Here is a 17,185-nt window from a genome sequence, read left to right on the forward strand (position 1 = left end):
AGAGTGGAGAGAAGAGAGTGAGGGGAGAGAAAAGAGGAGAGTAAGAAGAGAGACAGGAAAAGAGGGGATAGAGAGAGTGGAGAGAGAGAAAAGAGAAAGAAGAGAGAGGAAAAGAGAAGAGGGGATGAGAGAGAAGAGAATGAGAGAGAGGAGAAAGGAAAAAAGAGATAAAAAAGAAGAGAGAAGGGAGAGGGAGAGAAAGGAGAAAGAAAAAGAAAGATAAAAAAGAGAAGAAAAAGGGGAGAGGAGAGAAGAGGGAGAGAAAGATAAAAAGAAGCGAGGGAGAGAAGGGAGAGGGAGAGAAGAGAGGAGATAGGGAGAGAGAAGGAAGGAGAAAGAGAGAGAGAAGAAAGGGAGAGAGAAGAGAAGAGGAGAAAGTGAAAAAAAGAATGAGAAAGAGATAAAGAACAGAAGAGAGAAAGGAGAGAAGAGAAGAAAGAGGGAGAGAAGAGAGAGAGAAAGAGAAGGGAGAGAGAGAAAGATAAAAAGAGAAGAGGGGGGAGAGAGGAAGAGAAGAGGAGATAGGGAGAGAGGAGAGAAGGAAGAGAGGAGAAAGAAAAAAGAATGAGAAAGATAAAAAAGAAAGGGGAGAGAGAAGAGGAAGAGGAGAGGAGAGAAAGAAGGGAGAGAGAAAGATAAAAAAGAAGAGGGGAGAGAGAAGAGAGGAGAAAGGGAGAGAAAGATAAAAGGGGGAGAGAGAAGAGAGTGGGAGAGAGGAGAGAAAGAGATAAAAATAGAGAGGGGAGAGAGAGAAGCGAGAGAGAGGGAGAGAAAGAAGGGAGAGAAGAGAGAAAAGAGAAGAAAGGGAGAATGGGAGAGAAGAGAAGAGCATGAGATAGGAGAGAGAGAAAGATAAAAAATAGAGGGGAGAGAGGGGGAGAGAGATAAGAGGGAGAGAGGAGAAAGGGAGAGAGAGAGAGAGAGAGAAGAGAGTGGGGGAGAGAGAGAGAGAGAGAGAAGAGAGTGGGAGAGAGAGAGAGAGTGGGGGAGAGAGAGAGAGAGAGAGAGAGAGAGAGAAGAGAGTGGGGGAGAGAGAGAGAGAGAGAAAACCTAACCGGTCCTCTTCCCTTTTTGTGTCCATCTCTCCGTCTCTGTTTGACGCTCCAGGTCCAGATCCTCTCCAAAAAAGTCAACTACAGCCACGTCCAGTCCAAATGTGGGTCCAAGGACAATATTAAGCATATCCCTGGAGGAGGGAATGTAAGTATCCCGAAGGACCTGTGGGCCGTTCTCTTCCCACTAACAACTCCAACTCCTCCTCCTCCTCCTCCTCTTCCATGTGCTCATTCTCACTCTGGAGTTGTCAGTCCCCTTGTGTGTGTGTATATCTCTGTTTGTGCGTGTTTCTCTAGGGGGGGGGGAGAAAGGGAGAGGTGGATCATTGCCCCCCCCCCAGCATCTCATGGGGAAGGAAACCCCACTTTTGGAATTGGAAAAGGGGAAGGGAAGGGATCCGGGTCAGGGGCAAGAGGAAAACTCTGTGGGTGGGGGTTTTTCTAATTTTTGGGGTTTTTTTTTTTTTCTTTTTTAACCGGTTGAGGCAGGCTGGGAATTTGGTCCTAGGTAGATAGAGGGAGAGAGATATTTCGATGGATGGATGGATGGATGGAAAGAAGGAAGGAAGGAAGATAGGTGGGTGGGTGGAGATAGATAGATAGGTAGGTAGGTAGGTGGGTGGGTGTATGGATAGATGGATAGATAGTAGGTAGAGAGAGATAATGATGGATGGGTTAAATAGATGATAGAGTGAATAGATAGATATAGATAGATAGCCAGATAGATAGACACAGACAGACAGACGATAGACAGACAGACTAAATAGATCAGACAGACATAGATAGACAGACAGACAGACGGTAGACATATAGATAGACAGACTAGATAGATCAGACAGACATAGGTAGACAGACAGACGATAGATACAGACAGACAGACTAGATAGATAAACAGACACAGATAGATAGATAGACAGACAGACGATAGACAGAAAGACAGACACATGATATACAGACAGACCAGATAGATAGATAGACAGACAGACGATAGATATAGAGACCAGATAGATAGATAGACAGACAGACGATAGATGATAGATAGAAAGACAGACAGATGATACACAGACTAGACAGACAGAAGACAGACAGAAAGACAGACAGACAGACAGACAGACAGACAGACAGACAGATAGATAGATAGATAGATAGATAGATAGATAGATAGATAGATAGATAGATAGATAGATAGATAATACAAGGATGGATGGGACACATAGATTAGAGAGATGACGGTGGAAGATAGGTCAGTGGTTCTCAACCTTTTTAATGCCGCGACCCCCAACCGGTCGTAAGTCGAGGACTACTCAACCGGTCGTAAGTCGAGGACTACTCAACTGGTGCAGCACCGTTTGCAGAATGGGACTTTTGGCGGGCTCAGCAGGGCAGAGACAGCCTGGACAATTCCTATGGGCTTTGGAAAGCCCATAGAATTAGACTCTATTCAAGAGAGTCCCTTCTATTGGCTTTCAAAAGCCAATAGAATAAAAGGGAGTAGCACAGCTAAGGAAAGGGGGGGGGGAATGGCGGACTGCGTTGTTTGGCGACCCCCATGAAATGGTCGTTTGACCCCAAATGGGGTCCCGACCCACAGGTGGAGAACCACTGGTATAGATGGACCGCCGGACAGTCGATGGATAGAGATTGAGGGTAGATACATAGTTAGATGATAGGTTAGATATAGAGAGAGACAGATAGATAAGATGGATGTATGATGGAGGATAGAAAGGATGGGGGATAGGTGGATAGAGGGATGGATGAATAGATGAGATGATGGATGGATGGATGATAAATAGATATATAGATGATAGAGTGATGGTTAGATGATAGATGGATCTATCTATCTCTCTATCATATCTATCTATCCATCCATCCATCTATCTATCTACCTGAGGCTTGGCCTACCTCAAAGGGGAGCGAATAGCCGGAATCTGCCCGCCAAAGATCACCTTGTGGTCTCTTTTCCTTCAGGTCACCTAACCTAGGGAATGTGGCTGTTTTTCTCTTTTCGGCATCGGGAGAACGCAGAGGGCGAACGTGGCCTAAATTCTCGTTCAACGTGGCCGTTTTTAAGACGTGTCGACGTGGCTGGCTAGGAAATGCTGGGAGTTGAAGTCCGCACGTCTTTCAGGTGGCCACGTTTGAAAAAAATATATAGTTTGGGGTTGTTGTTTTTTTTTTCCAATATTGGCTTGATGTGAGCTTGATAATGTGAGCTACGATGGGATTCTCTCTGATGATCTGGGCACGAAGCTGAACCTTCCCTGGAACCTGCTTTTTAACCACCATTCCGGGGCTTGTCAGCCGCTAACCGACATCTCTGTCGAAATGGATCTTCTCGCTCTTTTCGACCACCGGATTTTGCTGATTTTGCTCTCCTTTTTTGTTCCTTTTTCCTTCCTTTGCTCTCTAGGTCCTCTTCCCTCTCTCCGAAAAATAACAACTCATAATTGCCGGGCGGGAATCATAACTCTCACCTCCAGATTTATTGTGCGAATCGTCTTTGTTTCATTGTCTCGTTCTAGAGCGGTCTCTCCAAGGAGCTCCTGTGATCTTCTTCCTTTTTTCTTCTTCTTCTCCACCCGCTGTCCTTCCTTCCTTCCTTCCTTCCTTTCTTCTCTGTCGTCCACCAATCAGTCTCTCCAGCTATTCAGGTCACAGAGTAAAGTATCTATTGTTTTCAGGTCCAAAATGTCCCCAAGCCAGCTTCAGGCAACAAATCCCAGCCAAGGACCACCCCTAAGCCCAGCCCGGGCTGTACCAATGTGAGTAGAACATGAGATTTGGCCAAGTGACTTGATGTTCTGGAGTGTCCACCTTCTTCCAGGTCCATAGGACGTTCTTGGTCAAGGGAATTTTGATGTTCTGGAGTGTCCACCTTCTTCCAGGTCCATAGGACGTTCTTGGTCAAGGGAATTTTGATGTTATGGAGTGTCCACCTTCTTCCAGGTCCATAGGACGTTCTTGGTCAAGGGACTTTTGATGTTATGGAGTGTCCACCTTCCAAGTTCATAGGACGTTCTTGGTCAATTGACTTTTGATATGATGGAGTGTCCACCTTCTTCTAGTGTCATAGAACATCCTTGGTCAAATGACGTTTGATGTTCTGGAGTGTCCACCTTCTTCCAGGTTCGTAGGATGTTCTTGGTCAAATGACGTTTGATGTTATGGAGTGTCCACCTTCCAGGTTCGTAGGACGTTCTTGGTCAAGGGACTTTGGATGTTATGGAGTGTCCACCTTCTTCCAGGTCCATAGGATGTTCTTGGCCAAGGGACTTTTGATGTTATGGAGTGTCCACCTTCTTCCAAGTTCATAGGATGTTCTTGGTCAAAGGTCTTTTGATGTTATGGAGTGTCCACCTTCTTCATAGGATGTTATTAGTCAAATGACTTTTGATGTTATGGAGTGTCCACCTTCTTCCAAGTTCATAGAACGTTCTTGGTCAAGGGTCTTTTGATGTTATGGAGTGTCCACCTTCTTCTAGTGTCATAGAACATCCTTGGTCAAATGACTTTCGATGTTCTGGAGTGTCCACTTTCTTCCAAGTTCATAGGAAGTTCTTGGTCAAGGGACTTTTGATGTTATGGGGTTTCTACCTTCTTCTAGTGTCATAGAACATCCTTGGTCAAATGGCCTTTTTTGAATGTCCACCTTCTTCCAGGTTCATAGGACGTCCTTGGCCATGTGACTTTGGATGTTATGGAGTCCCACCTTCTTCCAAGTTCATAGGACGTTTTTGGTCAAGGGACTTTGGATGTTATGGAGTGTCCACCTTCTTCCAGGTTCATAGGATGTTCTTGCCCAAGGCACTTTTGATGTTATGGAGTGTCCACCTTCTTCCAAGTTCATAGAACGTTCTTGGTCAAGGGTCTTTTGATGTTATGGAGTGTCCACCTTCTTCTAGTGTCATAGAACATCCTTGGTCAAATGACTTTCGATGTTCTGGAGTGTCCACTTTCTTCCAAGTTCATAGGAAGTTCTTGGTCAAGGGACTTTTGATGTTATGGGGTTTCTACCTTCTTCTAGTGTCATAGAACATCCTTGGTCAAATGGCCTTTTTTGAATGTCCACCTTCTTCCAGGTTCATAGGACGTCCTTGGCCATGTGACTTTGGATGTTATGGAGTCCCACCTTCTTCCAAGTTCATAGGACGTTTTTGGTCAAGGGACTTTGGATGTTATGGAGTGTCCACCTTCTTCCAGGTTCATAGGATGTTCTTGCCCAAGGCACTTTTGATGTTATGGAGTGTCCACCTTCTTCCAAGTTCATAGAACGTTCTTGGTCAAGGGTCTTTTGATGTTATGGAGTGTCCACCTTCTTCTAGTGTCATAGAACATCCTTGGTCAAATGACTTTCGATGTTCTGGAGTGTCCACTTTCTTCCAAGTTCATAGGAAGTTCTTGGTCAAGGGACTTTTGATGTTATGGGGTTTCTGCCTTCTTCTAATGCAGTGGTTCTCAACCTGTGGGTCGGGACCCCATTTGGGGTCGAACGACCATTTCACGGGGGTCGCCAAACAAGGCTGACCGCCATTTTTTCCCCCTTTTCTTTGGCCACACCCCTGGCACCCGGTGATGTATAAGTGGTTGGGGGAACTATATTATGGGGTCACGGCATTAGAAAGGTTGAGAACCACTGTTCTAATGTCATAGGACATCCTTGGTCAAATGAATAGGAGAGAAAGGACAACAGATTAGGAATAGGAATAGAATAGAATAACAGAGTTGGAAGGGACCTCCGTGGTCTTCTAGTCCAACCCCCTGCCCAGGCAGGAAACCTTAAGTTCTTTCTAGCTTTAGCTCTTGTTTTCATTGGGGTTGGGTTTTTTTTGGTCCTGCCACGAGACTTCACCAATCCTAAATAAAGATTTTAATTGCAGCCGGGATTGTGTTAACCCAGGTGTCTCCTTTTTTTTCCTGGTGGTCCCTGAGGGAGCTTTAAACATCTGGAGAAGATTGGAGAAGTCTTGATGCCCAAGCAGAGGTTGTCCAAGGCTTCCTAGGGGCGGGAATCTTGTAGAATTCACCCCTTTCCCCCCCCCCAGTCTTATAAACTCTCGGAACCCTCAGAGGTCATCAGTCTGGTCTTTTTCCTCTTCTCTGACTTGGTCTCCTCCTCCTCCCTCTTTCTTCACATCCCACCTCACCCCCATTTTGGAATAAGTTATGCCACCTCTGAGATTTTTGAACAGTGCTGATATTTCTAAACCGTTGGGCAAAGATTGACGTCGTTGGGATGGGTGAAGGCTAGCCAAGTTCCCTTCGCTTCGGACCCGTCTTCTCCGGATCAGCTCCCAACTCTTGCTTTGATGGGGGGGGGTCTGCTCACATTTGATGGACTCTTTGGAGAGGTCCCCCCCAGCCCACCCCAGTCTCTGTGCAGCAGGAGACCCCCGATGTCTCTTCCCACGTTCCCAGAAGCTTGGACCCTGGTGGGAACGCTCTGGAAACCTCTGGAGAACCTCTGGAAGGGCCTGGCCTTGCCTTCTCTCTCAGTTGTCCCTCTCTCCTCCTTCTCCTCCTCTGCAGGTGCAGATCCTGAACAAGAAGATTGACCTGTCCAAAGTGGCTTCCAAGTGCGGGTCGAAGACCAACATCAAACATAAGCCAGGTGAGAGGCAGAAGTCGGTGGTTACTAAGGGACGTGGGCTACGTGACGGGGTGGACCTCGGCGTCTTCCTGGAGCATGAGCCCAGGGTGGCGTGAATGCAGGCTGGGTGAGAGACGTGGAGGATCAATGCAGGCCGTCAAGCCACCATCCTCCTTCCTCACAATCGGTATAGAGCAGGGGTCCCCAATCTGCGAGCTGCAGACCACTCGACCGGTCCAAGGCTTATTGGCAAGCGGGCCACGTGAGTGGCTGGCTGCTGAGGGCGCTCGGGGCCCCACTCGCACGAGCGTCATGGGTGCCACATGAGGGGCTGGCTGGCAAGCGTCGCGGGGGCTCAAGGCCCAACTCGCTGGAGCTCTGTGGGGGCTCAAGGCCCAACACGCTCGAGCGTCGTGGCGGCTCAAGGTGCAATTCGCATGAGCTCCGCGGGGCTCAAGGCCCAACTCGCACGAGCTTTGCGGTGGCTCAACCCAACTCGCACGAGCTCCGCAGGGGCTCAAGGCCCAACTCGCTCGAACGTCGCGGGGGCTCAAGGCCCAACTCACACGAGCTTTGCGGGGGCTCGGCCCAACTCGCATGAGTGTCGCGAGGGCTCAAGGCCCAACTCGCACGAGCTCCGCGGGGGCTCAAGGCCCAACTCGCACGAGCGTCGCAGGGGTTCAAGGCCCGACTCGCACAAGCTCCGCGGGGGCTCGGCCCAACTCGCACGAGCATCGCGGGGCTCAAGGCCCAACTCGCACGAGCTCCGTGGGGGCTCAAGGCCCGACTCACACGAGCTCCGTGGGGGCTCAAGGCCTGAATCGCACGAGCGTCACAGGGGCTCAAGGTCCGACTCACACGAACGTCACGGGCTCAAGGCCCGACTCACACACACTCACGCAAGCATCGCAAGCACTCCTGGTCCCACTCAGCGAGTGTCACTGTGTTCATAGCCGCACTCGCATGAGCCCCACAGCTGAGGGGCCCCATGGCCTTGCTCACATGAGCAGTGAGTGCTCATGCGTGCCCATGGTGTTCACTTAACAAGTGGTGATTCGCTTAGTGATCGTTGTAGACATTGTCGCAAGATCGGGTCCAGCTTACGACGGGAATTCTGGCAGTTGTAAGTCTATATATAACGATGTGTTGCCCATTTTGTCTGGTGACCTCGTTCAAACGAGATGGGTGGTGGCGATCCTACTTGGTCCCCTCCCTAGAGAAGACCTCAAAGATGGGGTGGGACCTTCACCCGGATGCCCTTCATGTACTGTTCATACCCATCATCCCCGCCCAGCGAAGCGATTTGGATCAGTGATTACACGGCTGTTCACCAAGCGGGTGGTCCCGTTGATGGAGCTTTGGCGAGAGTGACTTTCCATTGTCTTTCAGGCGGAGGCGATGTGAAGATCGAGAACCAGAAGTTGAGCTTCAAGGAGAAGGCCCAAGCTAAGGTGGGCTCTCTGGACAATGTCGGGCATGTGCCAGCCGGAGGCACCGTGAAGGTATGCGTGGGGCCTTCACCCGTTGAGGTTCCTCACGGCTTCCGCGCCGCGAATGCACCGAGAGGTTCTGAGTGGGCCCCCCGTTCAAGAAGGGTGTTGAACCAAATCTCTGGAGCACACCTAGGTGGGAACTACACGGAGGGCTTGCTAAATATGGTGAGGTATCAAGGATAACGAGGTAACGAGCAGGTGGAACCAAGAAACAAGATATTAGGTGCACCTTCTCCCACCATGAGTTGTCCTCCTTCGCTCACATCCGTCCTTCCTCTTGATAGCCGTGATGTGAGGATAGGATAAGGGATAGGATAGGACAGGACAGGACAGGACAGGACAGATGGAATGAAATAGAAATACAAAGAATAGAAACAGGAATAGAATTAAAACAGATGGAATGAAATAGCATCGAACAGAACAGAATATAGACAATATAAGAGGAGAACAGAACAGAACAGATGGAATGAAATAGAATAGAATAAACAATAGAACAGAATAGAATAGAACAGAACAGAACAGATGGAATGAAATAAAATAGAATACAGTACCGTTTGTGTAATAACAGTTTGGTTTTGTTAACGAGAGGTGGGATTAAAATCAATTCAACCAATCCATAAACAGTTATAACAACCTGGGGGGAGTGATGGACGTAGAACTCCTCGAAGTTACGACCGTCACGGCATCCCCTCCATCAGTCACCTGGTCGCAACTGTGGGAACTTGGCAATCCATTTACAAGGGATGCGGCATCTTGCCATCCCGCGGTCACGATTTGCGACCTTCCCGGCTAACGTCCGACAAGCGAGGTCCAATTTGGGAAGCTGCATTCGCTTAATGACCATGTTATTTGCTTAACAACCGTGTGATTCACTTAACGACCGCCTGATTCGCTTAACGATCACGTGATTCTTTTAACAGCCCCAGTAAAAAATGGTTGTAAAACTGGGTCCAGCCCTGTGACGAATCGTTTAATGACCACATTCTTTAGCGAACAAAATTCCACTCCCATTTGTGGCCGTAAGCCGAGGACTATCTTAAGGTTGTTTTCAATCCTTGATAACCACCTCAAAGACCAACCGAGTTCCCCATCAGCAGAGAGAGTTATATCTCGAAAAATCCCTCTCAAGAGCATTCTCGATAGTCACAGAGTTACATCCTGGATAGCTTCAATCATGGTCAGCCTTCATAAAAATGTTGGGGGTTGGTCAGGACAAGTCCCATCCCAGCGTCCTCAACAATCGCCTGTCTGTTGTCCCTCCCCCACTGTTCCCCACCTGCCGCCGTGTTCCCCATATATTCACTTCACAGCCAACTCAGTCCCGGAAATCGCAGAAGAGTACAATAGTTGGGCTAGGGTGCGGGTGAGGAGTTGAGCAGGAGAGATGAGTCCGGGCGAGATTGAAGCGAAAGGGATCGGTCTTGCTGGTCTCTTCTCTCTGGCCAAGACTGAATGATCTCCTGCTCAGAATGAGCCTGGGCGAGATTGAAGCGAAAGGGATCGGTCTTGCCGGTCTTCTCTCTCTGGCCAAGACTGAATGATCTTCTGTTCAGAACAAGCCTGGGGGAGATTGAAGCAAAAGGGATCAGTCTTGCTGGTCTCCTCTCTGGCCAGGACTGAGTAATCTTCTGCTCAGAACGAGCCTAGGCAAGATTGAAGCAAAAAGGATTGGTCTTGCTAGTCTCTCTCTGGCCAAGACTGAATGATCTTCTGTTCAGAACAAGCCTGGGGGAGATTGAAGCAAAAGGGATCAGCCTTGCTGGTCTCCTCTCTGGCCAGGACTGAGTAATCTTCTGCTCAGGACGAGCCTGGGCAAGATTGAAGCGAAAGGGATCGGTCTTGCTGGTCTCCTCTCTGGCCAGGACTGAGTAATCTTCTGCTCAGAACGAGCCTGGGCAAGATTGAAGCGAAAGGGATCAGTCTTGCTAGTCTCTCTCTGGCCAAGACTTCTGCTCAGAACGGTCGTGTTCAACCCTCTCTGTTGGGACTAGGACAACTCACTGCAGCATCTCACCTCAACCATCTCTCCTTGGCCAACTCGCCGCGGGACAGTGTGGTAAGTGTTATCCACCCCTGTTTCCTCAACACGATTTCCGTTTTTTGTCAGTGGAAATCGTGTCAAAGAAACGCGGGCAGATGACATTTCTCACGTGACCTATCCCACGTGGACGAGTTGATCTAGGCGAGATAGCCGCGACCAAATGGCCACGGTGGGTCGGCCGTGGCGAGGTGGCTGCGCCGAAATTGTCCCCTCCCACTCTCGGCGTACACCCTTCACAGAGAGACCGGATCCGTTTTCCAGCTGTCCTCCCTTACATCCCATCCCATTCCCTCTTGTGTAGTGACCCCTCATTTCCTCCCCATCCCACTGTTTTCCTTCTAGACTGAGGGGGACAAGGAGGCAGCCCCAGAGAACGGAGGCCCCCCGTCGGGCAGTAGTGCCCCACAGGAGAATGGCGCAGGGCCGCTTGCACCTGCCCAGGGCGGTGGTGACCAAAGAGAAATTCAGTCCTTCAACACTCACATACAAGAGACAAGTAAGTGCTTAGGGAACTGGCAGCCACTAGAGGAGGCAGGGGGTCTGCGAGAGCCCTCCATCCCTCCCTCCGTTGGGAAATAAACCCTGAATGTTTGCTTGCGGGTGTTGTTGTTCTCTGCTAACGTCGTTAATGCGCTCAATTGCCTTTTATTTTCCAGGCCTTTAACGCTGACATTCTGGTATCGCCTTCCGTCCCCTTGTCTCTCTCCCCCCCCCCTTTTTCCTGACCTTCCCCCCCATGTGTCGCTGCAGATTGAATCGCACAAGCTGACCTTCCGTGAGAACGCCAAGGCTCGCACGGACCACGGGGCGGATTTTGCACTCTGCGCCGGCAGCCCTCCCGCCTCCCCACCACTGAGCATCTCCGTCAGCGAGAGTCTGGGCACCATCACCACCGCCGCCGCTGCCGCCGTGTCCTCCTTGCCCCCGCGGCTGCCCTGGCGGGCTCCCCTTGTGGACGAGACCTCTGCCCCGCTCTCTCGGCCAGGCTTGTGACTCGCTTTCCCGCCCTGTTCCCCATCCCAAACCCTCCACCTCCCTCAGACCCTCGGCTTGCCTCCCTTAATCCTTTGCCACCCATCTTCCTGGGCTCCGCTGAGGATTCAGTCGCTCAGTTGATCCTTTTGAACTCGGATGGGACGATCTTTGGGGCAAGGGGTCTTGCTTACGTCTGGCCTCCCGGACCGAATTTCCATCCTTGCTTCTTTGGATGGCGGGCTCAAAGTGCATAGTATGAATTTTGCTTTGGCCCCGCCAACATTGGATTCTTCTCAGCGGGCTGCGTGGGAAAGGGTTCAAAGGCCGATGGGAGTTGAAGGAGGCAAGCTTTTTCCCCTTCTCTTTCCAGCTTCCTCCCACCCCACGGATCTCCTCTGCACCCTGTTTAGTGCTGGCCTGTTAACTCTCACACATAACGCCATGCTGATTAGCACATCCCCGCAACAATGCCATAACCTTTTAATTTTCTCGTTCTGCCCCTCGCAATCCAGCTGAGCGGTGTGGCTGTGCCGAGTGTGATCCCTGTGGCTTCCCCCACCGGCTCATGCTTCTCTCCCCCCCCCCCCCCGCTCGCCCGCACCAACCTTCCCCTTGCCATAGGAGAATTTAAAAAAACAACAACGCACCATTATCTGCTGTTGCAGCGCTGTTGGCTTTGTTATCCACATATCCTACCATTTTAAACCGTGTTGTTTTGTTTTCTCTTTTTTTTCTCTCTTTTCTTTGGTGTGGTGGTTCTTTTGCGTGTGTGTTTCAAAATATTTGGAGAACGACGGAACCTGGGGACTCAAAGGCCCCCTGGGGGGACAGCGGAGACTAAAGTGGACAGGCGGGCGGGTGGAAAGACGGGCGCCGTACGAGAAAACAGGTGATGTAGATAGAGCTGGATCGTTGCACCAACGTGCTTCCGACAAAAGCTTTGAGGTGGCCATTGAAAGTCAGCCCTCCTGCACAAATCCCGGGTGGGTTTCCCTCTGAGAGACCCCTGCCTCTGCAGGTGTTTTCCAAAGGATCAAACACCAGGGATCTGGGTAGTCGTGCCACAGGATATCCGTTCCAGAGAGTTTTGCGACCACAAAGGCACACCGAGATAGGTTGGAATGTTTGCAAGTAGGTTTGGGGATCTGTATAGTCGTGCTGCGGGGTATCCGTTCTGGAGAGTTTTGCGACCACAAAGGCACACCGAGATGGATTGGAATGTTTGCAAGGAACTCAGGCAGGGAATGTCACAGGCAAGTGTTTGAAGGTCCGGAGATGCTGGGCTGTGCAGGATGGGATCCCTCCCGCTTTGAGTCTCATGGGTGAGATCCCCGTCCGCGTTCCGTCTTCCACACTGCAAACGACACTAAACAGAATTGTAAATAAAACTTGAAAAACGAGAGTCTTGGAGAATTTTGCTTTCGAACCGCGGGGAACAAGGGGGGGGGGGAGGATTATGTCGGGAAGCTTCGGATGGGAACTGTGTAAAAATAATTAAAAAGTAACCCTATTCTGTTTCCTACCACCCTGGGGTCAAGTAGCCCACAGTACGCACCTTCCCACGGAGAATTCTCGCGCTCGTGATTGTTTTATATATATAAATATTATCTATTAAAAGTTGCATGGTTTCTAATAAAATAGCTTTTTAAACTGTTAACGAGGGTTTATCATTCTTATTTTAAGCATCCCAACAGTCTGCGAATTAAGCTCGCAGCTTTCCTGGAGAGAAGAATTGATGGGTAATAGAGTTAAATTGTGTAGATTTTGTCCAGGAAAAATAAGCTACGGGTAGTCCTCGACTTATGACCACAAACGAGCCCGGAATTGACGTTGCTAAGCGAGACGTTTCTTAAGCGCGTTTCGCCCCGCTTTATGACTTGCCACATTTGCCAAGCGAATCGTTGCCGTTGTTAAAATTAGCGACCCGGTCGTTAAAGCGAAACCAGCTTTGGGCATTGACTTGGTTTTTGTCAGAAGGTTGCGAAAGGGGATGGCGTGTCCCCCGGGATGCTGCAACCGTCATAAATGTGAACCCATTGTCTAGCACTGTGGTTCTCAACCTGTGGGTCGGGACCCCATTTGGGGTCGAACGACCATTTCACGGGGGTCGCCAAACAACCAGTCCGCCATTTTCTTTTCCCCTTTTCCTTAGCTGCGCTACTCCCTTTTATTCTATTGACTTTTGAAAGCCAATAGAATACTCTCCTGAATAGAGACTAATTCTATTGGCTTTCAAAAGCCAATAGGAATGGTCCAGGCTGTCTCTGCCCTGCTGAGCCCGCCAAAAGTCCCATTCTGCCAACGGTGCTGCACCAGTTGAGTAGTCCTCGACTTACGACTGGTTGAGTAGTCCTCGACTTAGACCGGTTGGGGGTCGCGGCATTAAAAAGGTTGAGAACCACTGGTCTAGCACCTGAATGTAAATCACGTGACCGTGGGGATGCTGCAACAGTTGTAAGCGTGAAAAACGGTCATCAGTCCGTTTTTTTCTCCCGTGCCGTTGTAACTTCATCGCTAAACAAACTGTTGTAAGTCGAGGACTACTGGTACTTCTTTTCCTGTCTAGGCCCACCCGTTCGCTTTCCCCTTGCTGTCTGTGCTGCCCATCGACCCAAATATAGGACTGTTTTCAGCCGCCTCCCTCCTCCCTTATTTTCCTTCCGAGTCAGGACGGACCCGCCTTCCCACCTGTCTCGTACGTGTCCTTTTATTCTGTGGTTTTTAGAAGAAGGGACAATATCACAATTTGCTCTCTATAAATCAGGTGTCGATTGTGGCGGGCTGGGAAGTCCATCAGAATGGAGCTGGAAGGGACCTTGGAGGTCATCTACTCCAATCCCCTGTTCAAGCATGAAACCCATGCAGAATAACAGTTGGAAGTGACCTTGGAGGTCATCTAGTCCAACCCCCTGCTCAGACAGAACAATTACAGAATAACAGTTGGAAGGGACCGTGGAGGTGGAGGTCATCTACTCCAACCTCCTGTTCAGGCAAGGGAGGTCATCTACTCCAACCTCCTGTTCAGGCAAGGGACCCTGACAGAATAACGAGCTAGAAGGGACCTTGGAGGTTATCTAGTTCAGCCCCTATTCAAACCTTGGAGGTCATCTACTCCAATCCCCTGTTCAAGCATGAAACCCATGCAGAATAACAGTTGGAAGTGACCTTGGAGGTCATCTAGTCCAACCCCCTGCTCAAGACAGAACAATTACAGAATAACAGTTGGAAGGGACCGTGGAGGTCATCTACTCCAACCCCCTGTTCAGGCAAGGGACCCTGACAGAATAACGAGCTAGAAGGGACCCTGGAGGTCATCTAGTCCAGCTCCTATTCAGACAGGAGAACCTTACAGAATAACAGAGCTGGAAGGGGCCTTGGAGGTCTTCTAGTCCAACCCCCTGCTCAAGCAAAAGACCCTTACAGAATCACAGAGCTGGAAGGGACCTTAGAGATCATCAAGTCCAACCCCTTGTTCAGGCAGGAGACCCTGACAGAATTATGAGCTAGAAGGGACCTTCGAGGTCATCTAGTCCAACCCCCTGCTCAAGCAGGAGACCCTTACAGAAAAACAGATTTGGAAGGGACCCTAGTGGTCATCTAGTCCAACCCCCTAAGCTCCCAAAGGAGCTCAGACATTCTTCAGCCAATCGGCGCTAACTTTCAACTTCCATCCAAGGTTCTTTTTTTAAAAAAAAAAAATGCTTATCCTTCACCTGATCCTTCAACGATTTTAAAATACTTTTAAAATAAAATCAACTCTTCGTTAAGATGACAAGAATGGAAAGTAGGATTGTCCCGGCTTTTGACCATCCCTGGCTGGATGCAAACTCTTTGTCCAACCTCTTGGAAATCTGTCGAGTAACAGTAAGTCCTCGCCTTAACGACCGTTGGTTTAGTGACCATTCTGAGTTTCAACGGTACTGAAAAATGGACTCGGTACTGTTCTTCGCAAAATCCCTGGGGTCAAGGGATCAAAATTCAGACACTGGGCAATTGATTCATATTCATGACGGTCGCAGCGTCCCAGGGTCACGTGATCCAAATTCAGACGTTTGGCAACCGACTCGTGTTTATGACGGTCCTAGCGTCCTGGATGTCAGGTGATTAAAATTCAGATTTGAGGACTGTCAGCATAAGACTAGTAGACAATTTGTGAGCTGTTGGGTCCTCAATTGAGAGCTATGGGGAGTCCTCGGCTTAACAAGAGTTCGCTTAGTGACTGCTCGAAGTTACGGCACGGAAAGAAGTGACTTATGACCATTATTTGCACGTATGACTGTTTTGTGTTCCTCACGGTCACATGATCAAAATTCAGATGCTTGGCAAACTGACAAGAGTTTGTTTAGTGACCGAATTTCTAGCACTAAAGAAAAGTTTACTTTTGGCCAGTTCTCACACGACTGTTGCAGCAGTCCCCCTGTACAGGCAGTCCTCGACTTATGACCACAATTGAGGCCAAAAATTCTGTCACTAAGTGAGACGTTTTGAGTTTTTGTCTCATGACCTTTCCACAGCGAATCGCAGACGTTAAAGTTGGACACTCAGTCGTTAAGTGAATCTGACTTCCCTCGTTGACTTTGTTTCTCAGGTCGCAAAAGGGGATCACATGACCCCCATGCGACACCGCAAACGTCATAAAGATGAGTTAGTTGCCAATCGTCTGAATTTTGACCCTGGGAATACTGCAACAGTCGTTAAGTGTGAAAAATGATCCGAATTCACTGTTTTTGCTCCTGTTGTACTAAACGTTCGCTAGTCCTCACACTTATGATCGTTGCAGCAGTCCCACTATATTTCCTTTACTAAGTGAGACAGTTGTGAGGTAAATGTTGCTCCCTTCTATAATCTATAGAAGGGAGCAACATGGTTCAGTCCTCCACTTACGACCACAACTGAGCCCATTTCTGTTACTAAGCAAGACACGTGAGGTAAATTTTGCTCCCTTTTACAACCTCCCTGCCCACCGTCATTCAGTCCTGAACGTACAACCACAACTGAGCCCAACATTTCAGTCACTAAGCAAGATAGTTGTGAGGTAAATTTTGCTCCTTCTTATAATCTATCTGCCCACCATGGTTCAGTCCTCCACTTACGACCACAACTGAGCCCATTTCCATTACTAAGCAAGACACTTGTGAGGTAAATTTTGCTCCCTTTTACAACCTCCCTGCCCACCGTCATTCAGTCCTCAACGTACAACCACAGCTGAGCCCAACATTTCAGTCACTAAGCGAGATAGTTGTGAGGTAAATTTTGCTTCCTTCTATAATCTATCTGCCCGCCATGGTTCAGTCCTCCACTTACGACCACAACTGAGCCCATTTCCATTACTAAGCAAGACACTTGTGAGGTAAATTTTGCTCCCTTTTACAACCTCCCTGCCCACCGTCATTCAGTCCTCAACGTACAACCACAGCTGAGCCCAACATTTCAGTCACTAAGCAAGATAGTTGTGAGGTAAATGTTGCTCCCTTCTATAATCTATCTGCCCACCAAGGTTCAGTCCTCCACTTATGACCACAACTGAGCCCATTTCTGTTACTAAGCGAGACACTTGTGAGGTAAATTTTGCTGCCTTTTACAATCTCCGCCCACCATCATTCAGTCCTCAACTTACGACCACAACGAAGCCCAATATTTCCATTATTAAGCAACATGGTTAAGTGATTTTTTTTCTTTGCCTCATTTTACAACCTTCCCTACCACTGTTCTTAAATGAATCCTTTTGGTAGTAAAATGAATCGGGCTCCTCCATTGACTTTGCTTGGTGGAAGGTCGCAAAAGGGGATCATGTAAGCCCAGGGTACTGCGACCGTCATAAAGACGAGTCAAATGCCAAGCGTCTGCATTTTGATCCCGTGCCCATGGAGATGCTGCAATAGTCCGAAGTGTGAAAACAGTCGTAAATTTGAAAAACGGTCGTAACTGAAAAAACGGTTGTGAAGAACGGTCGTAAGTGTGAAAAATAGTCATAGGTGTGAAAAACAGTCATCTGTGAAAAACCGTCGCAAATGTGGAAAACGGTTGTATGAAT

General features: G+C 49.0%; 1 protein-coding gene across 17 annotated transcripts in view; it reads left to right on the top strand.

The window, feature by feature from the left end:
* Nucleotides 1-12,808, top strand: part of LOC120319679 (microtubule-associated protein 4-like) — a 166,366-nt gene extending 153,558 nt beyond the window's left edge. For 9 of the 17 annotated variants that reach the window (XM_039368760.1, XM_039368767.1, XM_039368774.1 and 6 more), the window contains 5 exons: nt 1,108-1,200; nt 3,737-3,817; nt 6,582-6,663; nt 8,032-8,144; nt 10,927-12,808. In XM_039368760.1, coding sequence (XP_039224694.1) covers nt 1,108-1,200; nt 3,737-3,817; nt 6,582-6,663; nt 8,032-8,144; nt 10,927-11,169 — 612 coding nt within the window. In that variant the 3' untranslated portion in view covers nt 11,170-12,808. Of the gene's footprint in view, nt 1-1,107; nt 1,201-3,736; nt 3,818-6,581; nt 6,664-8,031; nt 8,145-10,518; nt 10,673-10,832 lie in introns of all 17 variants that reach the window. The other 8 variants (XM_039368764.1, XM_039368772.1, XM_039368771.1 and 5 more) reach the window with 6 other exon arrangements.
* Nucleotides 12,809-17,185: the final 4,377 nt, after the last annotated feature.

The sequence above is a fragment of the Crotalus tigris genome, unplaced genomic scaffold, assembly GCF_016545835.1.
Source record: "Crotalus tigris isolate CLP2741 ecotype Arizona unplaced genomic scaffold, ASM1654583v1 scf7180000020932.1150333, whole genome shotgun sequence".
In the NCBI taxonomy this organism is placed as follows: Eukaryota; Metazoa; Chordata; class Lepidosauria; order Squamata; family Viperidae; genus Crotalus; species Crotalus tigris.